Source organism: Podarcis liolepis (assembly GCF_965112155.1).
Source record: "Podarcis liolepis genome assembly, chromosome: 3".
Taxonomy (NCBI): domain Eukaryota; kingdom Metazoa; phylum Chordata; class Lepidosauria; order Squamata; family Lacertidae; genus Podarcis; species Podarcis liolepis.
In genome coordinates this window covers 104,963,246-104,987,613 of record NC_139557.1, presented here as the reverse complement: position 1 = coordinate 104,987,613, position 24,368 = coordinate 104,963,246, and the positions used below count along the sequence as shown (strand labels likewise).

The 24,368-nt window shown below is 44.0% G+C and overlaps 2 protein-coding genes and 1 long non-coding RNA gene across 7 annotated transcripts in view; 1 reads left to right on the top strand and 2 right to left on the bottom strand.

The window, feature by feature from the left end:
• TTC7A (tetratricopeptide repeat domain 7A) overlaps window positions 1-2,550 on the bottom strand; it is a 183,744-nt gene extending 181,194 nt beyond the window's left edge. For all 4 annotated transcript variants that reach the window (XM_083494305.1, XM_083494306.1, XM_083494307.1 and 1 more), the window contains exon 1: window positions 2,366-2,550. In XM_083494305.1, the coding sequence (XP_083350431.1) occupies window positions 2,366-2,543 (178 nt within the window). In that variant the 5' untranslated portion in view covers window positions 2,544-2,550. The remainder of the gene's footprint in view (window positions 1-2,365) is intronic.
• LOC310702832 overlaps window positions 1-24,368 on the bottom strand; it is a 311,903-nt gene that overhangs the window by 175,747 nt on the left and 111,788 nt on the right. The gene's annotated exons all lie outside the window — the stretch shown is intronic.
• Window positions 10,608-15,885, top strand: MCFD2 (multiple coagulation factor deficiency 2, ER cargo receptor complex subunit). Of its 2 annotated transcripts, none has more exons than XM_083494929.1 (4): window positions 10,608-10,759; window positions 12,955-13,107; window positions 13,790-13,949; window positions 14,442-15,885. In XM_083494929.1, the coding sequence occupies exons 1-4, from the start codon at window positions 10,749-10,751 to the stop codon at window positions 14,571-14,573; spliced, it is 456 nt and encodes a 151-aa protein (XP_083351055.1). In that variant the 5' UTR covers window positions 10,608-10,748; the 3' UTR covers window positions 14,574-15,885. The 2 variants fall into 2 exon arrangements, with proteins under 2 accessions (XP_083351055.1, XP_083351056.1); XM_083494930.1 differs by having other exon boundaries at window positions 10,668-10,812.

Below are 24,368 nucleotides of genomic sequence, written 5' to 3'. Positions count from 1 at the left end.
CTTGACATTTGATGAGAGGGTGATCCAGTGTTGGCGCCACTACCGAGAAGGCACATTTCACAGTGCCGAACCTTTACAGGGAACCAGGCAGAGGGCCCTCTCGGTAGTGGCACCTGCCCTGTGGAACGTCCTCCCACCAGATGTCAAAGAGAACAACAACTACCAGACTTTTAGAAGACATCTGAAGGCAGCCCTGTTTAGGGAAGCTTTTAATGTTTGAGGCATTACTGTATTTTAGTGTTTTGTTGGAAGCCGCCCATAGTGGCCGGGGAAGCCTGGCCAGATGGGCGGGGTATAAATTTATTTTATTTATTTTATTTATTTATTTATAAATAAATAAATAAATAATGGTTTGAGAAGTCAACAGCATCATCCGTCCCAGGAATCCTCAGCTAAATGGAGTTAAAACCAATAGTGCAATGGAAGAGAATCACGCAAGGGGAGGGTATTCCCAGCAGGCTCACTGATGTCATCTGCGGGGTCCTCTTTACTATGGCAGGTAAATGAGGAGCTATGGAAGCTTTCATAGAATCATGGAATGACAGAGTTGGAAAAGACCCCAAGGGCCATCAAGTCCAACCCCCTGCAATGCAGAAACTGCAGATAAAGTGTTCCCAAGAAGATGGCCTTCCAACCTCTGTTTAAACCCTCCGATGAAGGAGAGTCCACCACCCTCCGAGGTTGAACAGTTCTTGCCATCAGAAAGTTATTCCTAATGTTTAGTTGGAATCTCCTTTCTTGTAAATCGAACTCGTTGGTTTGAGTCCTACCCTCTGGAGCAGGAGGGAACAAGCTTGACCATCTTCCAAGTGACAACCACTCTGGAACTTGAAAATGGGTACCATATCACCTGTCGGTCTTCTCTTCTCCAGGCTAAACCAACTCCCTCAACTGTTCCTCATACAAAGCTAGGTTTCCAGGCCTTTCATCAACTTGGGTCACCCTTCTCCACACCCATTCCAGTTTGCCAACATCCTTCCCAAACTGTGGTGCTCACTTACAAGTTCTACCAACGTCCGTGACATATTGGCACGGAGGAAGTCGGAGAATTAGTCCAGTTTATTATTTTAGGATAGCTGACCCTCAGAAATTAGCTGAGCAATGTAAGCTATGCTCATTCAGATGCAAGTCCCATTGTGTTTGATGGGGTTTATTTCTAGGTAACTGTGTCCCGGACAGCAGCTTTACTAGAGAGTAGGCCCCATTCTGCATCACTGGGACTTACTTCTGTGTAAACCTGCACATTGTATAGCTGATTTCCTTTGAGGCTGCCCTCTTGAGCAAGACAGCATCCTCTGATTATTCCCAATGGTGGTAAAGTGTGAGAAAAATCATTGAGAGCAACATACAAGACACAAAAGGAGTGTTGGGGGAAAAGCAGCTGTGGAGTGCAGATCCAATTACACCTCTGGGGATACACAGGGGTTGTACTGTGCGTTTAAAAAAACACTTGGCTCTCATGAGGCAAAGCTCATGATGCGCCTGATGAAAACATTTTTTGCTGAGACAAGCCTACCTACACAGGTATTTAGAGCGCTGGTGTGTTTTTACTTTATTTCTGGATTTTTTAAAAAGTGTTTCAATAGTTGTTACTAATAATCCTATCGCAGGCTTCCTCAACCTCGGCTCAGCAGATGTTTTTGGCCTACAACTCCCATGATCCCTAGCTAGCAGGACCAGTGCTCAGGAATGCTGGGAATTGTAGTCTCAAAACATCTGGAGGGCCGAGGTTGAGGAAGCCTGTCCTAATGTTTTCTTTTGCACACCACATTGAGGTTTCCTGCAATCAATCAGCTCAGTATAAATTTAATGAAGTGATTGACAACAAATCGGATGCTTAAACACCAGGAAGAACTTTCTGACAGTTAAGAGCCGTTCGAGGTTGTGGACTCTCCTTCCTTTGAGGTTTTCAAGCTGAGGTTAGACGGCCATCTGTCACTGGATGCTATGGCTGAGATTCCTGCATCGCAGGGGGTTGGACTAGATGACCCTGGGACCCCCTTCCAACTTCACCCTCAAGCATTGTTTGGGGTGCGGATGAATTAGCTGCTCTTGCAAAAGAGACTGTGGGTGGGTGGAGAGGCTTGGATCCGGACTAAGTTGCGCTTCGACTGAAATCAGTGCGTAAAGTTCACATGACTTGGGAGCTGAACCCTGCGGCTTTCTATGGGAGCTGGCTGCGCGCAACTAACTCAAGGAAGCGGGGCACAGGTTGTGCAACTCTCCCGTCGGGGAAGGTTTTGCTCCGGGAGACCAAAGGACGACTCCTTGCTAAGGGAAGACAGGCGGGCGGGCGCCGCGGCTGCTGCTTCCATTTCCTGGGGAAGAGAAGCTGCTGGCTGCGGGATCCCCGGCGGCGACTTACCGGACGGTTGGGCTCCTGCGCCGGCTGCGCCCCCCTTGGCCCACTTGTGGCGGGGACTGGCCGCCCGCGTCCTCATCTGCTCCACCACGGCCAGCTGCGTGTCCCACTGGCAATCGGCGCGGCACCTCTCCACCGCCTCTTCCATTTTCAGGTGGAAATGCGAGCCTTTCGCAGCCATCTTAGCGTGGGTGGGTGACTCGTGTACAACAGGGAAGTCCCGGGCAGCCGGGCGTGCGCCTGGGGAACAGCCGGGTTCCCCTCCCCTCGCCGAGCAGGGGCAGGATCGCGCGCTCCCGGGCGCTTGGTGGAAAGGCAGGCTCCAGCGGCACTGCGGCGCGGGACAGATGTGGTCCCCCTTCCAACCCCCCCCCAAAAACTACCCCCTAAACGTCCCGATGATCCAGATGTGTGGCAGCTAAGAGGAAGCGCCCCGCGCAAAGCGTGACAGGCTGGTAAAGTTGCGCCATAGAAGGGAATGGGTTAAGATGGGGGGCAGAAATGGAACAAGAGGGGTCTTTCAGGGCTTAGGTAGCGCGCAATGTTGTCCATCTATTGTTTTGTTTTGTTTTATTGCGTTTATAACTCACCCTTTTCTCAAAGGAACTCAACACATAGAATTGTAGAATTGGAAGGGACCACCATGATCATCTAGTCTAGTCCAACATGTGGGACTCGAACCCACGACCCTCCGATTAAGAGGCTAGTGCTCTACCGACTGAGGAACCCCTCCTCATGATCTACCCTGTGAAGTAGGTTAGACTGAGAGGTACTGACGGGCCCAAGATCACTCAGTGAGCTTGGTGGCCAAGCAGAGATTTGAACCCTGGTCTCCCAGGTCATAGTCCCAACGCTCTTAACCATTACACTGCACTGGCCGGTCCCCCCAAAAAGAGGCTGTTAGGGATTTCTGCTTAAATGGGCAATGTGCGTTTTCTTTTCTCCTCCCCGCTTTCACCCAGGTTCTGGGGGTTCCAGGCTAGACCTGAAGTTTCAGGCTTGGATTTTAACCTCCTTCTGTGCAAAGAGAGTAAAGGGCCAGAAGTTAGGGGTGCAGACTTTTTTCTGCTTGGGAAGAGTTTTTGCTGTTTGCTCCACTCCACATCCATCTGGCTGCACCCTTAAAGTACAGAACAGTCAGGCTCTTCCATTGTCCCCAGGAAAAGCTGCAAGGGACTCTCACTTCCTGTTTCTTGACTGATTACTCCACCTGATGTGCCACACACCCCTTCAGGTTTCAGATTGTCCCCTGCCACACAAGCCCCATGACAATATTACTCTCTTTTGTGCTTTTGCATTTGCTGTTGCCTTTTGGGCAGGGTCTTTTTTGTTGTGTCACCCAGCATGAGAACCTTCCCTGTCCCAGGAAGCTATGTTGTCTCCTTGTTCGCTTTTGCAGCAAGGGTTTGAATTTTCTCTTTAGATTTTTATTTTGTTTTTTGATGTGGACTGGACAGCTCTCTGTTTCTTCTCCTTCGTTTTGTCCCGTTTTGGGACTTCCAGTGTTTGTGTTATATAGATAATGTGAAGACATAATAAAAGGAGTGTCCCCACCCCCATTTTTCTGCCCGGACACTGAGGTCCGGCTCCAAGGGCCTTCTGGTGGTTCCCTCCCTACGAGAAGTGAAGTTACAGGGAACCAGGCAGAGGGCCTTCCCGGTAGTGGCACCCTCCCTGTGGAACACCCTCCTATCAGATGTCAGGGGAATAAACATCTTCATTTTTAGAAGACATCTGAAGGCGGCCCTGTTTAAGGAATTTTTTAATGTTTGATGTCTTATCGTCTTTTTTATATTCTGTTGTGAGCAGCCAAAAGTGGCTGACGAAACCCAGCCAGATGGGTGGGCTATTAATTATTAATTATAATTATTAATTTGTATAAATATAAAAGACTGCTTACTATTGCCATTATCCGTGCATGTTCCAGAAGTCTGCACAGCTCTTCAACTGTTCCTTTTTACTCTGTCAGGAACAGAGACAGCGATGTGGTGGAAAACTTTGAATTGAGAAATTTTCCAGTGCACTAACCACATTTGTACCAGGCACAAAGACTGCAAAAGGGCATCAAAGGAATGTTTCTGAGGTCATTGTGAAAAATCCACACCAAAACCAAAGGGGAATCAAAATAAGGACCATCCAGGATATTCTAAAAACTGCAAAACTATGTTATTCAGCATTTAGACACTTTGAGCATACAAAGACCTTGTTGGCTCACGCCATTGGCCCATTTAGTCCAGCCTCCTGTTCTCGCAGTGACCAACCAGATGCCTGTGGGAAACCCACAAGCAGGACTCAAGCACAAAAAAGGAGGGTCCAACTATAGGATGAGTTAGACCACAACTTTGCATTTAATGTACAGATTTTTTAAAAATACAAATCATATCAGCTTGAGTGGTGGGGATTATAATGACCAGGATGCTGCAGGGGTACAGTAATTTAATCCTTTTCTTTGAGACAAATCCCTCCTTTACTGCTGCTGTTTGCTTTGTGAGGACATCACATTCCACAATTTTTAAAATTATTATTATTATTATTATTATTATTATTATTATTATTATTATTATTATTAAATTTGTATACCACCCCTGATCCATAGATACTTTGCTATTAACGTTTACTTATCTGCAAGATTCTTTTGCACCAGTGACTGCTAAGATAAATCAAATTTCAAATGTGTTTTTTTTAAAGAATCAAGGTACAAATATCAACTCCAGAATGCAGTTTGCAAATTGAGTGTGTTTCTACAAAATAAGATGCATTTGCACAATTCAAAATTTATTCAGAATTTCAGTTTTCTGGGCTTCTTAATATGGCATTTGAGTTTCTCCCGGGAAGACAAACCCATGAAAGATAATTCACTGCTGCAGACTGTGAGTAGTGAAACTGATTTGTCCCAATTCTTCCTTCTAATGATACAACGCTAGCAACATCTTCAGCCCTCTGTCGGTTACTTATATGCTGTCTGTCAGGATATAAGTACTACCAAGGCAGTTGAGAAGTATCATTAAATTAATGTCTCCAAACCCATCTCTTCTGGACACCAGACATACAAGAAATATGCAAAATAACTAAGCAAGTATTAGACGTCACCCCAGAACTGGCCCTACTGAACATCTTCCAAGATAATAATGCCCACTCACATTATAAAGAGCTCATAACCCACCTACTCTCATCAGCCAGAAGCATCATGGCAAGGCAATGGAGAGATCTGTCATGAGTAAATATGGACCATGAGTAAATATGGACCAATGGTATCAAATAGTATGGGAAGCAGCTATACTGGAAAAGCTAAACAATAAACTGAAACTGACACAAGGACAAACAGAAGAAGACGCCTTCACCCCGGTATGGTGCCCCTTTATCACATATACAGCCCAACGAGACAATGACAAGAATTTGCCAAAAGTATACGAATCAGTCTGGCTAACCTGATTCAGAAATACACAAACACACACACCACTCACATACAAAAACAAATCTCATTACAGCCACCCAAAGACAACCAACCAAACCCTAGGCCAGGGGTCAGCAAACCTTTTCAGCCGTGGGCCGGTCCACCGTCCTTCAGACCATGTGGGGGGCCAGACTATATTTTTTATGGGGGGGGGGAATGAACAAATTCCTATGCCCCACAAATAATCCAGAGATGCATTTTAAATAAAAGGATACATTCTGCTCATGTAAAACATAGCTGTCGACTGTTCCCCTTTTTTAAGGGAAATTCCCTTATTCCAAATAGGATTCCTCGCAAGAAAAGGGAAAAGTTGACAGCTATGATGTAAAAACACGCTGATTCTCGGACCATTCGCGGGCCGGATTGAGAAGGCGATTGGGCCAGATCCGGCCCCCGGGCCTTAGGTTGGTGACCCCTGCCCTAGGCTATCGCCAACTTCTCTCACCACCATGGAAGTATAACAAGCGAACCGAAAGAGAACCCACACAAGTGACACTGACACAAAACCCCACACATACACTAAGTAGAAAAATAGAAGCTTTGCCACCCCATCCCACTCCCCTGCCAACCCTCCCCTTCTTTTCTTCCCAACCTTATACTGCATGTACCAAATATACTGTCTCACAACAAATGAAACTGATCTGTAGAAAACGCAAAAAAGACAATGCATATATTTTTGTAAATGAAGAAACCTTTAATTTTTTTTAAGTGACTTTAAATTACATATTTTAAATACACAATAAACAGCAGCAACCTATTTAATACCCATCAAGAGCCTTCCCACAAGGCTGTTGATGGCAGGTTAGCCTGTGGAGTGGTGAGGCAGAAAGCCTAATTAGAACAGGATTTGGGCAGGGTATAAATGATGATTTTATTATTATTACTTAAGGTGGCCTGCATCCCTCGCTACATTTGCCACGTACAAGGCAAATTGCATTCATCTCAGTTCTGTGTGATATGTGTGGGCTGAAGGCAGAGTAAGAAGAGCTATTATGAAACACATCAGAATTAATGTCAGGTAATTGGAGCCACACCTGTATAACCACTGCTAAGCATCCAGAGTCTGGATTCTAGGATGTAATGTTCAGAAGGAAGTTTCACTGCCTTCATGGGGAGCTCACTTTTGATTGAAGTCACTGGGAGGAAACTAATAAAAATTATTTAAAAGAAGAAGAATTTACAGGGGGAAGGAAAGGAAGTCTTGTTTATTATTGATGTATTTATTGAATTTATATACCGCCCTTCACCCGAGGATAGCAGGGCGGTATATTGTATAAAAACACAAAAATAAATACCATAATAAACAAAACAATAACCAAATACACACAGTTTAAAAGACCATAGATTCTTGAATCAGAGCCAAAGGAATATAGAGAAACATTTTCGCCTGGCACCTAAAGATATGTAATGAAGGTGCTGGGCAAGCATCCTCAGGAAGAGCATTCCGCAAACGGAGCCACCACAGAAAAGGCCCGTTACTGTATTACTGCCCTATGGACCTCTCATGGAGCGGAAAAGCTATGGGATCGATTTATTTGTAACATTTATTCTGAGAAGCTCAAGGCACATAGTACCCCAGGCCAGGTAAATTATTTTGCCACTTCATGCAGAAAGTCCCACAAGCACCTCCTCACTTACTTACAGTAAAAATTCAACCACAATTGGTTATATAACTAACATTTTTCTGCCCTTCCATGGTACCCAAACACAGCTACTTGAGATGACTGTCTCTCTCTGCCTAATGACAGAGCAGACAGCATCAAAGCACAATAACAGTTCTTCATTCCCTATTTTATCCTTATGGTATAGGAAAGGCCCAAGCAACTGATTGGCCCAAATTCATGTGCCAAGTTTTATTGCTAAGGGTGGATTTGACCTTATACCTGCCAACTCATTGGCAATTTAACCACTTCACCACATTGTTTGTTATCTTGTACAGTGGTACCTCACAAGACGAATGTCTCGCAAGACGTTTGTTTCCCTTGGATTTTCAATGCATTCCTATGGGAAACCGTGCTTCGCAAGATGAAAAATTCGCAAGACGAAAAAACTCGCAGAACGAATTAATTTCGTCTTGCGAGGCACCACTGTATTCTGTAATAAGCACGGTTTCCCTGGGTATTAACGGTTTTAAGAAAAAGGAAACAAACTTGCAAGACGTTTTTGTCTTGCGAAGCAAGCCCATGGGGAAATTCGTCTTGTGAAGCAACTCAAAAAACGAAAAACTATTTCGTCTTGCGAGTTTTTCGTCTTGCGAGGCATTCGTCTTGCGAGGTACCACTGTACTATTATTAATTAGATTTCTCACCCACCCTTGACCACGTGGTCCCTGGGACAGGTTACAGAATTGTATAAATATAATATTGTACTGAAAACAGTTAAAACATAGAATCATAGAGTTGGAAGAGACCACAAGGGCCATTGAGTCCAACCCCCTGCCAAGCAGGAAACACCATCAGAGCACTCCTGACATATGGTTGTCAAGCCTCTGCTTAAAGACCTCCAAAGTAGGAGACTCCACCACACTCCTTGGCAGCAAATTCCACTGTCAAACAGCTCTTACTGTCAGGAAGTTCTTCCTAATGTTTAGGTGGAATCTTCTTTCTTGTAGTTTGGATCCATTGCTCTGTGTCCGCTTCTCTGGAGCAGCAGAAAACAACCTTTCTCCCTCCTCTATGTGACATCCTTTTATATATTTGAACATGGCTATCATATCACCCCTTAACCTCCTCTTCTCCAGGCTAAACATGTCCAGCTCCCTTAGCCGTTCCTCATAAGGCATCGTTTCCAGGCCTTTGACCATTTTGGTTGCCCTCCTCTGGACACGTCCCAGTTTGTCAGTGTCCTTCTTGAACTGTGGTGCCCAGAACTGGACACAGTACTCCAGGTGAGGTCTGACCAGAGCAGAATACAGTGGCACTATTATTTCCCTTGATCTAGATGCTATACTCCTATTGATGAGGCCCAGAATTGCATTGGCTTTTTTAGCTGCCGCGTCACACTGTTGGCTCATGTCAAGTTTGTGGTCAACCAAGACTCCTAGATCCTTTTCACATGTACTGCTCTCAAGCAGTCACCCATCTTGTATTTGTGCCTCTCATTTTTTTTGCCCAAGTGCAATACTTTACATTTCTCCCTGTTAAAATTCATCTTGTTTGTTTTGGCCCAGTTTTCTAATCTGTCAAGGTCGTTTTGAAGTGTGAGCCTGTCCTCTGGGGTGTTAGCCACCCCTCCCAGTTTGGTGTCATCTGCAAATTTGATCAGGATGCCCTTGAATCCATCATCCAAGTCGTTGATAAAGATGTTGAATAAGACCGGGCCCAAGACAGAACCCTGTGGCACCCCACTAGTTACTCTTCTCCAGGATGAAGAGGAACCATTGATGAGCACCCTTTGGGTTCGGTCAGTCAGCCAGTTACAAATCCACTGAGTGGTAGCATAGTCAAGACCGCATTTTACCAGCTTCTTTACAAGAATATCATGGGGCACTTTGTCAAATGCCTTGCTGAAATCAAGGTAGACTACATCCACTGCGTTCCCTTCATCTACCAGGCTTGTAATTCTGTCAAAAAACGAGATCAGGTTAGTCTGACATGACTTATTTTTCAGAAATCCATGCTGACTATTGGTGATCACAGCATTCCTTTCTAGGTGCTCACAGACTGTTTGCTTAATGATCTGCTCCAGAATCTTCCCTGGTATTGATGTCAGACTGGCAGGTATGGGGTAAAATCCACCCTTAGCAATAAAACAATTTAATCAAAAGATGAGGGTGGGATCTAAGAACATCCACTTCTGATTAAACCCACAGAAATTTCAGGCTGCATCATGTTTTCCTAGAAACACTAAGGGACACAAAGCCCCAGGGCTAACCCAAGATGATGATGATGTTGCTAAATTTGTATACCACCCTTCATCCAAACATCACAACAGAAAAATGCATAATAAAAAACCCAATAACCGCACTCCCACACATCATCACGGCACCTGAGGCAAACCACAAAAATTGTCCATCCTAACCATGACAGGGAAAAAGGGGTGAGCGAAATTACTCAAAAGCCGCAGGATTCTTGTTCTTATTAAATTTTATTTATATATTTCACTAATTTTACAATCATTTTAACATTTCAAAACTTGACTTCCCCCTCTTTCTGTGGTTCCTTAAATTTATGTTTAATATCTTCTGCATATCCAAATTAACTTTATTTGCTTATTTATTCATCTGCTTTAAATATATACTGTTATAAAACTGCAGGTTATTCCAAGAATCTTGCCAATGTTTTCGTTTTGGGAACCCCAGCCTCGTTCACACAACCAGCGAGAGCCTCCGAGGGCTCGCTAGTCATGCGAAAAGCGCTGGAAGCGACCAAACCCAACAGCCGCACCTCAGCCTAGGAGAGAAAAACGCGCACGAAGGTTAGTCAAATGAGGCAACATAGGGACAAAGTAGGCGGGTCTTCACGTAGTCTTTGCAGCGATTGGCTATCCGAGTCTACGCCGGCGACGATTGAAAGAGCACCGGGCGTACCAGAGGAAAGTTGGGAGGAGCACCCGCTCATGTTAGCATAGGCAGAGGGAGGGCGTAAACGAGTTCTTTGCGGCGATTGGGTACCTGAGACCCTCTGCCGGCAATGACTGAAAGAGCACCGGGCGTACCAGAGGAAAGCGGGGGGTGGGGTTTCCTTACTTCCCTTTCTTTCTTTTTTTAAAGACCCGCCCTTTGAGGCAACGTTGGAAAGGAGCGAAGCCACGTCATGAGATCGGAGGGAGGGGGCGTGGCCACGGAACCGGGAGGGAAAGGGGCGTGGCATCTGGCCGCCGCACCTGGGCGTTCGACGTAAAACTCCGAGGCGGCCGAAGCCAATAGCCAGAGAGTTGGGCGGTGGCAGGACGCAAGCGCGGAGAGTTCAGGGGTGGCCGCGAGAGGAGGCGATGGTGGCCGGGTAGGTCCAAACTTCGGTGTCGCTTTAGGAGGAGCTGGCGGCGCTGGGAGCAGGTGAGGCGGTGGGGTCAGTCCCCATTGTCCTGGACTTTCGCCACCTGAGGCATTAACAGGGCACTCTTACCTAGAAGAAGCCATAGAGTTCAGTGGGGCTTACTCCCGCGTAAGTGGCTGCAGGACCAAGCCCTGTTGAGTTCTATGGGGCAGCATTCCCTGCCTTGAACAGCGTTGGAAAGCGGGGCGGGCAGCTTTTATCCAGAAAGGAAAGCAGACCGATCAACCACCAATATATATATATTTTAAAAAGGTTGCCTCAGGTGTCGGCCCTGCTCAGAGTAGACCTGTTGAAACCAATGGGCATTTGTTTTGCCATAGAAGGGGGTGGGTGGGTTTTAAGAAACCTATTCCCATCCCCACCCCCGCGCGCACAAAAAATAAGAATGCCCCAATTCCTCTAACATTAAAAATCTTTTTTAAAACTCTAAAAAGAAAGAGGGAGAAAATGTGCTGTCGCTTTTCTGCGTTGCAGGCTGTCTTCAATATCTCTTCTCCTTTCCCCAGCCCAGAAAAACAGAATAGGAAACAATGTTAATCATCTTACAGGTTAATAAATAGGAGTAAACCGCTCACAGGGGGGGGGGGGGACTCCAGTGAGAGAGCTGTTTCCAGTTATAAACCTCATCCCTGATCAAATAATGCCCAGACTTTTAGCCAAAATTTAATTGGCGGAGTACAAGTTAAAAAAAAAAACACGGGGAAGAGGGGAGAGGATATGTACTTTCCTTTTCATTTCTTCACATTACAGTTGTATTGTTCCAGCTGCTGCTGGAATTAGTGCCAGGTTTGCTTACCAAGCAGAACTGGAGAGCTGGGAGATGGCTTAAGTTGTGTATGTACTGCTTTATGCTTGATGAAGGGAAGGGGGGAATGAGTTAACAGGGGGCTCATAGTGGAAAGACCAAGGGGTCAACGATTTCTAGAGGTTTGTCTTTGTACTTCAAAGTCTAAAGGTTTGTTGATAGTGCCTTGGAAAATCCCAAATCTGGGTTCAAACAAATAGAAACTACTAGTAGTACTTCTATTTGGTTTGTATTTAGCACCCACCATATGCTAGGAGATACTCAGTTACTATCACACCGCATTTCCTCCCCTATGGTATTAAAATGGTTAGAAATTCCAGATCCACTAAACAACTGGATTTTTATTTTTTTAAAGGGTTCAGGCATGACTATATTAAAATGTATGGTTGGGAGATAGACTTATTTAGTGGGCACATGTAGCAAGTAACAGCTGTTGTACCCATAGTGAATAGATAAAGTTGGAGGGGAGTAGGAAATGCCACCTCTGCCGTTAGCTTTTTAATCCAGCCTGATTCTAAGTCCTGTGGGTGCAATGCACATTGTTGTTAAACTCTTAATATTCACACTCTTGTCCCAGTAATTGACTGCCATGCATTGTGTGCTGAATTGCATTAAATGGAACTGACAGTTCTTAGCTATTCAAAAGGTCGCTGCACAAAGTGGCTTACAGTAGGAAATACTGTAGTTTAAAATGGGAAAAGAGGAAGTACGTAGAACCTTAAATGTGACACGTTACACATAGTGTCACAATAAATTAGGTAATTAGACTTTGGCATTTGAGTGAATATGCAGAATTTGCAATAAGCTTGATGTTATCTCAAGAAATGTAAAGGTTTCCTGGCAGACAGCTGTGCTCCTTGATTCCTTCATTTACATCCCAGGCTGCCTATTCCACCTGTGTGAAAGTCTACTTTGAACTGTGCCAGGTGTTCAGCTAAAGGTTGAATACCAAACAAGTGCCTGGTTAACAAATGCTGGACTCCCTACTGAAAATGAGGTTTAACAATATGTAAGCATGACAAAGCCAGTCTTTTGAAGTAAGAAGGCATAGCTAGGCAGGTGGCCTTATTACTGTGCATCTGTGAACTTTCGTCAATACCTAGAACATATTTCATTGTGGCTTTTCATGGCAACTCAGTTTTGGTTGTGGAAACCTAAAATGAAGGTGGTAGGAGGAATAAGGAAATAGAGACTCTAAAAGGTATAAATGCCTGATTGTTACCCACAATTGTAGTAGTTGTTGTTTTATTCTTATATGTATTTAATTAATCATAACATTTATTAGCTGCCTTTCCAACTAAATGGTCACTCTGTCTTTTTTTTTTTTTTTTGCTAGGACCATGGCTGTTACACAACCAAGGATTTCTACACTATATTTCCTCTGTTGCCTAGTCCTTGCGTCTTTTATGTCCTCTTTTGCAGAGGACCACACAGATGGGAGTCATCAGGCAAACGTGCGTCTTGATAAGAACATGGTACAAGATAAGGAGTATGTATTCTCTGAAGTCACACTCAGTATAAATAAGTGGGGGAAATGAGGGTCTGATATGGTAAGAGTCATTTGATATCATAGCAGAATTGAATTCAACAAAATGTTCCAGTGCAGAGTGCCAGCCAGCAGATCATGCCTTTTCCCCACTCCATTTCCCCTCCCACCTGACTTTCTGTCTCATCCCCTGCACACACAAACAAACACACCAATCAGTGAGCATGTTGTGGTTACTGAGCACACTCAGTTCCCATTGGGTTCTGTTTAGGTAAGTTCGGGAAGCCTTTGTCCCTCCAAACGTGGCTGAACTACAACTCCCATCAGCCTCTGCAAGCATGGCCGACGGCTATATTGCCTGTGAAATCTCTCATAAGCTCTGTTTCATGCAGTCCACCTGGCATGACTGCAACTAACATGTTTTTTTTTTTTTTGTTATATACAGTAAATAGTCTCAGGGGAAGCTCAAGCAGTCTTGGGACTGTATGGGGGAAGAAGATTAGTTCTCTCTTTCCTCTCTGCTGTGGTCCCATCTCTCCGAAGATAGTATCCACATTTCAATCAAAGTCTGGCTTTTAAATGCACATTGCATTACCTACATGCACACATCTGCATGTTCATTGCATTCAGTGGGTGTGTGGTTGTATCGGTGCGCACTAAGATTCGTCGTATTCTTACTCTGCAGCCACATCATGGAACATTTAGAAGGCGTCATTGACAAACCAGAATCTGAGATGTCGCCACAAGAGCTGCAGCTTCATTACTTCAAAATGCACGACTATGATGGCAACAATCTGCTTGATGGGCTTGAACTTGCCACTGCCATCTCACATGTTCACAAAGAGGTGAGCGCTAATTTCCTGGAACAGAAAATCTGATAGGCTGGTGAGCAGTGTCTGTGAGCAAGCTTATCTTTTAATATATATGGGTTGGAAATGTCTATAACATTTTGCATATATATATATATAGTGGCAGTTTAATCCAAAGACTTATCCCTTGGGGATCAGCTCTCTCAAAGTTTCCATGCTAGACCAAATTTTAAATAACCTGTAGATTACAAAACTTGATAATGGTTTTTAAGTGTGGCCTGGTTTGGGGGGTGAGCGAAGGAGCTGCAGCACTGCTTTGAGAGACGGTCAAATTGAAAATCTTGTTTTGTACCTTTCTGAGTCTAAGACCTGCCTGACCCACTTAACTTTTTTCTAGCCTTCATTAGCTAATTTATAGGAAACCCAAGTGCAGCCCTCAAGGGCAGAATATTGAGTGGGACCGTTCTGATTTCCAAATGTGCTCATCTGCTAAAACCAATCCATCTTTTTTCCCCCCTTTCCCTGTAGGAAGGTGGAGAACACACCCAGACAATGAAAGATGAGGAGTTAATTAGTTTGATAGACGGCGTCTTGCGTGATGATGATAAAAATAATGATGGCTACATTGACTATGCTGAGTTTGCAAAGTCACTGGAATGATGATTTCTTTAAAAATCTTTTAGTTGATGTGACCCAGTACAATGTGATTCCTTACCGTATGTTGGTTTGTGTGTTCTCTACCCTTTGGGCTGCAAAATTAATGGTAGAAAAGTGAAATGGCTACACTTTCGTTTCTTATACTTTGGAGAGCAAAAAGGTTACGATGGGAACTGTTATTTGATACAGTCTTACTAGTTAACAATCGAGCAATACAACCCATCTGTGTTAGCCAATTATTTGGCAGTTGTCTTAAAAACTTGCTTCAACGAGCTATCATCTAAGTCACTGTACTCCAGAATAACTTCTGGAGGACTCAAAAAGGCATTAATTATAAAGGTCATAGCACTACAGAGTCTTAAATGCCATAATTATATCCTAAAACCAACAGTATGATTTTGTGTTTGTGCTTTGAGTTCCCCATTATTATTATTTTGCAAAAATTGGGAGTATAGGCACGATGCAAGTTTAAACTCTTTCAAGATCTATCAGCAGGAGAGTTAAGTAGCTAATTAAATCTCCATTAAAATGGATGAGTTAAAATGGATAAGTGCTTAGTCTTTGCACTGTACCCTAAATCTCTAAATAGATGTTTGTCATTGTAGACATATGTCTGTCTTTCAGTTGTCTCATCTTTTGTCTTTCAGTTGTCTAATGTTCTGTCACTACTTTGCTGGGTTTTGCTGTTCCTTAAATTATAACCTTATAAGAAAACTGGTTGTTGAATTTTAAATTAAGTATATATATATATATTATATACTTAATATATTTAGTGTTATGTGTATTATACACCATCAGTACAGTATTTTACTTCGGAGTTCATTTTCAGAAAGTGTAGGTTACTTTCATTCAATGAGGTCTTAATGCCAAGAACTATGTTAGCTCATGAAAGTTTATAATCACACTGAAATGCTGCCATGTTAAGGTTCTTGCCAGTGTACCTTGACACAAATTCATGGTGTGAGCTATGAAAAGACTTTCTCATTTTTTTCCTAAAAGAGACTCTATAACGAGTGTTTAAATACTTGAACGGTCTGCTTTATTCTAAAGGGTTCTAAAACTATATACATCTATGTTGTCTTAACAGCCTTGTGCAGATCTACGGTGATAACCTAAACTGCCCTGTTGTTTGTCCTGTTGTATAAAACAGAAGCATACATTTAATCAAGCGTACTATATTCAGAAACAGAAAGCCAAAATGCTCCTCTGTAAATTGCGTAAGAGACCTATTTTCTGTATTAAAAATATTCTTATATGAAGTGCATTTGTAAAAATTGCTTCCTTTGTTAACTGTGTAATAAAAATGTGGATTGTACTATGTTCTTCTAATGTCAAAATTGTTAGGTTTTTAGCATAGTTCATGCGATAAATGCAAAAGCAATAAAATCCGATGTGCTGGAAGCTTTTACCCCCTCGAACATGGGAAATATGCATAAATTCTACAAATGTACTTACTTCCTATACCTTCCTTCTCACTCATCTTTTTGTGTTAATACCGTTTGAATGAGACCACGCTGGAAAGTTGGCAGAGCTCTAACTTTTGTGTTTAAAACTGTTTTCTTTAAAATGGGGGGGGGGGAGCAACCTGTGTCTTCAGACTTTGTTGGGCTCCCACTTTTGACCATCCCAAGGTTGCTGCGGTTGATGAGAGATTTCAGCAGCATTCAGAAAGCCACAAGTACCCGCTTGGTTCTTCAGGTCCTAGAAGTAAAAAGATGAGTGCTAAATCATTTTCTCCCTACCAAGCCATTCCTCCATTCACTCTCTTGGGCATTTGGTACCCATCTGTCTCGAAAGACAATGGAGTGTTCCTCTGGGAATGAAGCCAGACGGCTGCAGAATCACTGTGGCAGCAGAGACCAGTAACACATACAGGTGAAACTCGAAAAATTAGAATATCATGGGAAAAGTTCATTTATTTCAGTAATTCAACTTAAAAGGTGAAACTAATATATGAGATGACTCATGACATGCAAAGTGAGATACAGTGGTACCTCGGGTTACATACGCTTCAGGTTACATACGCTTCAGGTTACAGACTCCGCTAACCCAGAAATAGTGTTTCAGGTTAAGAACTTTGCTTCAGGATGAGAACAGAAATCGGGCTCCAGCAGCAGAAGGCCCCATTAGCTAAAGTGGTGCTTCAGGTTAAGAACAGTTTCAGGTTAAGAACGGACCTCCAGAACGAATTAAGTTCTTAACCCGAGGTACCACTGTATGTCAAGCCTTTATTTGTTATAATTGTGATGATAATGGCATACAGCTGATGAAAACACCATATTAACAGTCTCAGAAAATTAGAATATTAAATGAAATCAGCAAAACAAGGATTGCAAATAGAGCAGTATTGGACCTCTGAGAAGTAGAAGCATGCATATGTACGCAGTACTTGGTTTGGGCCCCTTTTGCATCAGTTACTGCCTCAATGCGGCAGTAAAGGCTTGACATATCTCGCTTTGTATGTCATGTCATGAGTCTCTCTCATATATTAGTTTCACCTTTTAAGTTGAATTGCTGAAATAAATGAACTTTTCCGTGATATTCTAATTTTTCAAGTTTCATCTGTAACTGCGGCTTCCCACATCATTTCTTTTCCCTGCCTTAGCAGCACCAAAGTGCAGAACCCTGGGCAGTGTGTATGAAGACAACAAGACTCCCCTCTTGACCTCACTGATGTGGTCCAAAGGAAAGCAGAGCAATGATTTGGGCACCAGCTTGGCTGCAGGGGTTGCCAGAATGAGGCCTACAAGGCGCCATCCATTCATCTTAGAGACCCTACTCCGGTTTTGTGTAGGGTTTACCGTATTTTTCGCCCTATAGGACGCACCGGCCCATAGGACGCACCTAGTTTTTGGGGGGGGAAATAAAGGGGAAAAAATTTATTCCCCCCCCCAGCCGCGGCTTCAGCGCACTCCCGCGGGCTCCCCAGGCTTGCTGATAGCTTCTTGAAGCCTGGAGAGCGAGAGGGGTCGGTGCGCACTGACCCCTCTCGCTCTCCAAGCTTCAGCAAAAGCCTGCATTCGCCCCATAGGACGCACACAGATTTCCCCTTCATTTTTGGAGGGGGAAAAGTGCGTCCTATAGGGCGAAAAATACGGTACATCCTTGCCTTTTCTTCTCCCCAAGATGTCCTGCGAGGCATCGGGTACGGAATTTTCCTTGGGGTTTACTCCCAAAGCCTTTCTCACGAATGATCATATCCACAGATTTAGCAGAGATTTAGGACCAGAGTTTTCCTTCTTGTGAGAGGATTCAGTGCTAAGGGAATGCATGCAGTAGCCACTAGATGGCACGACAGATTACATTTACTGCTTTTAGGGTTTGTAAATTGGAACTGTTGAAAGGAAGAGAACAAAAAACTCTGTTTTTTATTGGCCTTAAGAAGGCCCCAGGTTCATCACCTTTTACTATTGTAAGAAGGCAAGGTTACCCTAGTCTATGCGCTCTCAACACTTACTGTATTCTGAAAATGTAGCCGATGCCAACAAAAGGCATTCAGAACATTGCATCGAAATCACTGCATCACACACCCCTCTCTCAGTAATTCTGTCATTAAACAGGCCAAGGCTCTTCAAAATCACCTGACCTTGCCAAGACCAATAGATGAAGCCAAAAGTTTTGCATGGAGTCCAAAGCGCTTGAGCTATGACAAGCCAAATACGCTTTTTTGAAAAAATGCACGAGGTGACCTCATTTTTTCCTTCTTCCCTTGCATCTCTTAAACACCTTGTCCAAGTTTCTGCACCTCATCTCTCTCTCTGCCCCCTACTCCATTTTCTGGAATACGATCCTATTAGCAACTTTTCCAAGGTGACATTTTACAAGCTTATGAATGAGGCTTGCTTCAACGAAGCCACTCGGATGTGAGTGTGCGGAGTCTTTCACTTCTCCATAAAATGCATTGCACTTTGAGGATGTTCAGGACCCCGAACATTAATTACCATAATAATTTTATTTTTAAACAACTTTCAAAAAATGTTTTCATATATATCAAGAACATGTAATTAAAAAAATACAATGCATTAAAGTGCTGTTTGGTTTGGTTTGGTTTGGTTGGTATACAACACATACCTTTTATGTTATTACAGTGGTACCTCGGGTTACATACGCTTCAGGTTACATACGCTTCAGGTTACACACTCCGCTAACCCAGAAATAGTGCTTCAGGTTAAGAACTTTGCTTCAGGATGAGAACAGAAATCGTGCTCCAGCAGCGCGGCAGCAGCAGGAGGCCCCATTAGCTAAAGTGGTGCTTCAGGTTAAGAACGGACCTCCGGAACGAATTAAGTACTTAACCCGGGGTACCACTGTATTTCATAATATGTAGGGAGAAAGAACAGGGAAGAGCAATGCATTGTTTCGTCTCAACCTATCAAGTCCCTCCGGGGAAGTTCTGACCTGAAGCGAGTGTTGAGGTCCCAGTTTTACTAGTTGCCCACAGAATGACACCCCCCCCCACTGTCATATGACATCATCTCCCATGTTTGTTTGTCTCTTTGTACTTGCTTTGTCAATCTTTCCATTAAGGCCTGTTGCCATATTCACATTTTCCATTCTTGAAATGTTCCTCCTCAAAGGGAAAATAAGAAGGATCCATTTCAACAGAAACAAGTGAATGTACCTTTAAACTTGCATACCAATGGTCTCTCACAGGGACTTGCGGTCAGTGGACTAGGGAGATTAGGCTAGTAGCCCTTAAAATGTTACTGGTAAATTAGAGTATTAAAGTATTAAAGCCTTGCGCCTCCTTCTCAAAGCCCAGGAAGCTTCTGCCGAGCTATGCACACAACAGAGAGGCTCCCAATTGCCCTCGCAAGGTGACACCCCCGTCCCTAACTGTTCCCCTGTACACACACACACACACACACAATTCACCACATTGCTACTGGCATTTCACTGCAAGTAATGCATGCATCAGTGAGTGGTGTGCTGGGATATTTTCATATTTGATGTGGGTCACAAAAGGACGGACGGAATGAGGATCTGATGCAATAACCGTACGAAACGACAAGTGAGACCTTCTGCAAAATGTTACATTGTGCAGTTCAGGGTTCCCACAGCACTCAGAAAGTAGACCAGAAGGGAATTTGGCCCCCACACTAGTGGGAGGAAAGCCCCCAACCCCTGGGGAAAATAAGCAAAGATCGCAACCCAGAGTGAAATATAGTGCATCCAAATAATATTGAAATCGACAGGCTTAAATCTTCTTAATGTTGGATCGTGACCAAGGTCTTTATCCGGGACTCTTGCTTTGATGTGATTGCGGCAATCCACCTTTGTTTTAAAACAAAACAACAACACCTTGATTATACCAATGGAGATCTTATCCATGCCTCCGTTAGAGTCTGACTTAAAGCTGGACTTTAGAGGAAGACATTCAGCCACCTTTGGACGATTGTCAAGAAGGGCTCAGCCAGGGGTTGACACCTGACTGTTCATATTTATTAGCTTGGCTGCTTTCTTCTACTGGAAGCCAGTGTCTGTTGAGAACTGAAGCCAATTTCAGAGGTTTGGTTTTGTTTTTTTTACTGCCATTAATAAGAAAACATATTGCACAGACAAGCAAGTAAAATACACAGGCCAGATGACTGCGCGACTCTCAAGGTGAGTCGTTGCCAGAAATAGACAGGCCTTTTTAACGATAAGTAATAATCAATAAGCAAGCCTTGAGATCTTTCACAGCCTGCATCTCTATTGGAATTGTTTTAAAGTGGTTTTTAAAAATTGTTTAATGATTGGTTTGCTGCCCTGGGCTCCTTCGGGAGGAAGGGAGGGATGTAAAACAAATAAATAAGTCGGCCGAAATTTCCATCGGGGTGGTGGAAAAAAATATGTTCCGTTTCAGAGATGTGTGCAGAAAACTGAATTCATGCTCCCTCCTGAGCCATATTAAAGGTCCTTTCTCATGTCATTCCAGTGTATGTATGTATGTATGTATGTATGTATGTATGTACCGGTATGTATGTATGTATGTATGTATGTATGTATGTATGTATGTATATCTGCTGCCAAAGAAGAAGCGGGTATAGGTGCAGCTGCCGACCTCCCTCTGTCCCTGAAAATCCTTGGCAGTACAGAGTTATTATTTTTGCTTCCTCTCTTCTTCGTTTTGGCAGGACGGCCAGCAGTTGTGCTAAATCTCTCTGCATCTGGAAACTTGAACGGCTGCTCCTCCCTGTCTGTCTTGTAATGAGAGAAAAGACATGATGTTCTCGGCTGCAGGAATGCTTAAAAAGAGACTTGTGCGAAGGGCGGGAGGAGTTCTCACCCCTCGCAACCCAACAACAATAAGAGGAGTTGTGTCCATTAGGCCAAAGCAGGCATTGCCCCACTAACCTCAGCCTTCCCTCGGCTGCTCTGCCTTCTTACTAACCATGAATCCAGGGGTGGTACTGCCTGTTGCCTTCATGAAGGGACCCTGTGGGTCATCTAGTCCAACCCCCTGCAATGCAGGAATCTCAGCTAAAGCCCCCGTGGAGCAGGGGGAACAAAACTAGACTTAGCTATCTCAGCCTGCCATTGGCTCTGGTTCCGCCTAGTGTTGGACTCCTAGTCTTCTGCCCTACCTGTCCCAATGTGCCAAAAAGGCAAAAGCAGAGATTTATTTCCTGTGCATTGTAAGGGTTAAATCTGTATAAAGTCAACTAGCCAAGTGGGTGATGGGTGTAGGGGTTGCTTAGCAACCAGGCAGAGTTGCACCATGTTTGCTGAGGTAGCATGTGCTCTGAATGACTGTGTAGTTCTGAGGGAGTTTTCCTCTATGCATTTGTTTGGATGTTTTCCTGCTGTGTACAAGGCCTGACATAAAAGAAGGACAAAACCTCTATTACTTTCTCCTCAAATTATACACTGCTTTTGTCCAGTTTTCCTCAGTAAAGTGTTTTCTGGATTTATTTTCTCTGTCCACATTATTTAAGTGACTTTGTTAACACAACGGATGCCAAGCACCACTGACGACAATGCCAGACTATCGAGCTGGTGGCTACTGGTGTAGAGATAGAGCAATGGCATTATCTGTCCTGAGCACCAGGGTTACCGACTGGCCCTCGTTGGTCTGGAAAGTGAGTACGGTAATAACGAGGCCTTCAAGTTTAAAAATAGTTTACAACAGATTAGCACAGAGGAAGTCCAAAGAATGAGGAAGGAAAATAGAGGCTGGATAGAGACTTCTTCCATTTTCTTTTTTTAATAAAAATAATTTTTATTAACCGACCAATCAAATCAAATCAAATCACATCACATAAATTCCGAATTACAAAGCCGAATTTTAAATTTTGTTGAGGGGACCCATATTTCAAGATCTGAAGGGGGATTCTGATCATCTTCTTGCTACTGCGTTAATGTCCAAATCAGTCCAAACAAAGTTCATAATTCTATCCAGTCTTATCTTGCTGTTTCCGCATCTCATCTTGTTCGTATATTTTCTCTTTTCCCTTTATGATCTCTTCTGATAATCTCCTTAAACCGATAAACACCAATAATAATGCTGTGTGAATATTTCCGTTCATCCAATCCTCAAATCGAGATGGTTTCCATATATCATCGCATTCATAGATAACATCGCTCTTTCCATCATTAATCACAGAACTGTCGTTCTTAAGTTCCCCTGAGAAGTTTCACCCACAATATAAAAACAGCTCTATTTCTCCTCCCAGACTTAAGTCCTCCGACAGAACTTCCCAATATGGCGACGATATTTTTAACTGCGTCATTCCAAAGCCCTTATACATTCCACGCTCTTCTTAAAGCATGCTTTGGTTAGAAAGTTTATCTCCACACAGACATAAATCCACAGCTTAAGTCCTTCAAACGACATTTCTGACTTGTGAGGGGGGGGGGATTCTTGTTTAATCACATAGAAGAAAGAAAGGAAAGTTTTCCCCCCTCCCCCATCCAGTCCTTTTGCCATACCGAGTCTTGGTGTGTCTTCATCTGGTTAATTCTTGTTCCTCCCACTCGTCTTGTTTATCAGAGATCTCTTCTGCTAGCAGTCTTTACTCCCCCTCCTTCCTTGAAATATGTGCATTCACTTCATCCTAATCATTTCTTTTGAAGTTCTTGCAGCTAGAGGCGCAGATCAGGGATGGCGTCCAGGAGCGCCGATATCCACAGAAGGGCATTCTGCCTAGTGCCCCCATCCCCTCAAATTCGGGGGTGGTATAGGGCACAGCAGGCAAGGGCAGCCCCCCCCCACAATCCTCGGGGGGTAGGGAGGCTATTTACTCCCATCACAGCCTCCAAATTACCTCGTGTGGGTCGGAGAGATGTTATTGTCAGCCATCTTCTGATGCGCCCCTAGTGGCCCCTTCCGACTTCTTCCATTTTCTTTAACAGAGATTCTTCTTCAGGCTAGCAGTCTAACTATTCTTTGTGAGATTGCTTGCGTTTTTAATTCTAATAAAAGCAAAATGTTGCATTTCATCTGGCTGAGGTTCTGGCTGAAAGGAGGTCTCAATTTCAGGGACTTAATACAGCTTTCCAGGCGTCTCCATCTGTCCCTTGGGATCTCTCTCCCCAAGCCACAGCCCTCACTGATCCTGTTCTGAAACGTCCTCAAGTTGGCTTTGCCTGGCTGGAACGTGTCCTTGAACTCTCATCCTCTTACTTACCTGGCTAGGTCGACAAGGTGTATGTATCCAAAGCCCTGATCTTCCATGAAGTCCAATGGGTGAACTTGGGCCAGTGACTTGCCATCTCTTAGCCTAAGATACCATGTGATTCCTGCACAGAATTTGATCGATAATGAACAAAATATGACTGGTTACAACTGCGAGCCCTGGAGTAGTCAAGGTCTTTCCAAAACACAATGCTTCCAGCATTGCTTACCACTCCCATCAGTTATAACCTCAGGCCTCTGCATGCAAAATTCCAACCTGAAGCTTTGTAGGTAGATGCTAGCATAGCCCAAAGGTTAAAGGTAAAGGACCCCTAGACGGTTAAGTCCAGTCCAAGGCGACTACGGGGTTCCGGCGCTCATCTCGCTTTCAGGCCAAGGGAGCTGGTGTTTGTCCACAGACAGCTTTCCGGGTCATGTGGCCAGCATGACTAAACCGCTTCTGGCAGAACGAAACACTGTGACGAAAACCAGAGCACACGGAAAAGCCATTTACCTTCCTGCCGCAGTGGTACCTATTTATCTACTTGCTTATCTGCGTGCTTTCAAACTGCTAGGTTGGCAGGAGCTGGGATGGAGCAACGGGAACTCACTGTGTTGTGTGGATTCAAGCCGCTGACCTTCCAATCGACAAGCCCAAGAGGCTCGGTGGTTTAGACCACAGTGCCACCCGCGTTACCACCAGGCAGGAACTGGGTGCTCTTTTCCCAATAAGGCACAACAAGGAGCTGCAAGAGTTCGTCGTTCGCCCACCTTTTCCCTGGGATTTCATGCATAAGGAACACATCATTTTCTAGGCTTTATTCTGGCACGGCCTGTTGCACATCATGAGCCTGGCTTCCAAGCGTTTCCTCCATCCGTCATGTCAGTGGCCTGCCTGGAAATAGCTGTTCAATCCAACACATACCCATCTGCTTGTAAAATGTGAACTCCTGCATTTAAAGGGCTTACAGTGCAAGCTCACTTGATTTAGTGGCTCTGAGTCATTCTTGGTGATCATTTCTTCTTTACTGAATTAACAGGGCTGAGAAATATTTGGCCCTCGGCCTGCTAGAAAACTTCCCAAGTGGAGACCACCAAGGCTAGGATCTGGTGGAACTACCTGGGTGCTATTTATAATACTTGAACTAACGCTGACCTGCCAGTCTATCGGAAGTGTTTGGACCGAAACTGTGAAATCTAAT

What these genes read in the sequence shown, in the direction of transcription:
- MCFD2 (XM_083494929.1), top strand. An exon ending in AACATGGTACAAGATAAGGA is followed by an intron (nt 13,108 to 13,789) that starts GTATGTATTCTC and finishes CTTACTCTGCAG; the next exon opens with CCACATCATGGAACATTTAG. An exon ending in TCTCACATGTTCACAAAGAG is followed by an intron (nt 13,950 to 14,441) that starts GTGAGCGCTAAT and finishes CTTTCCCTGTAG; the next exon opens with GAAGGTGGAGAACACACCCA.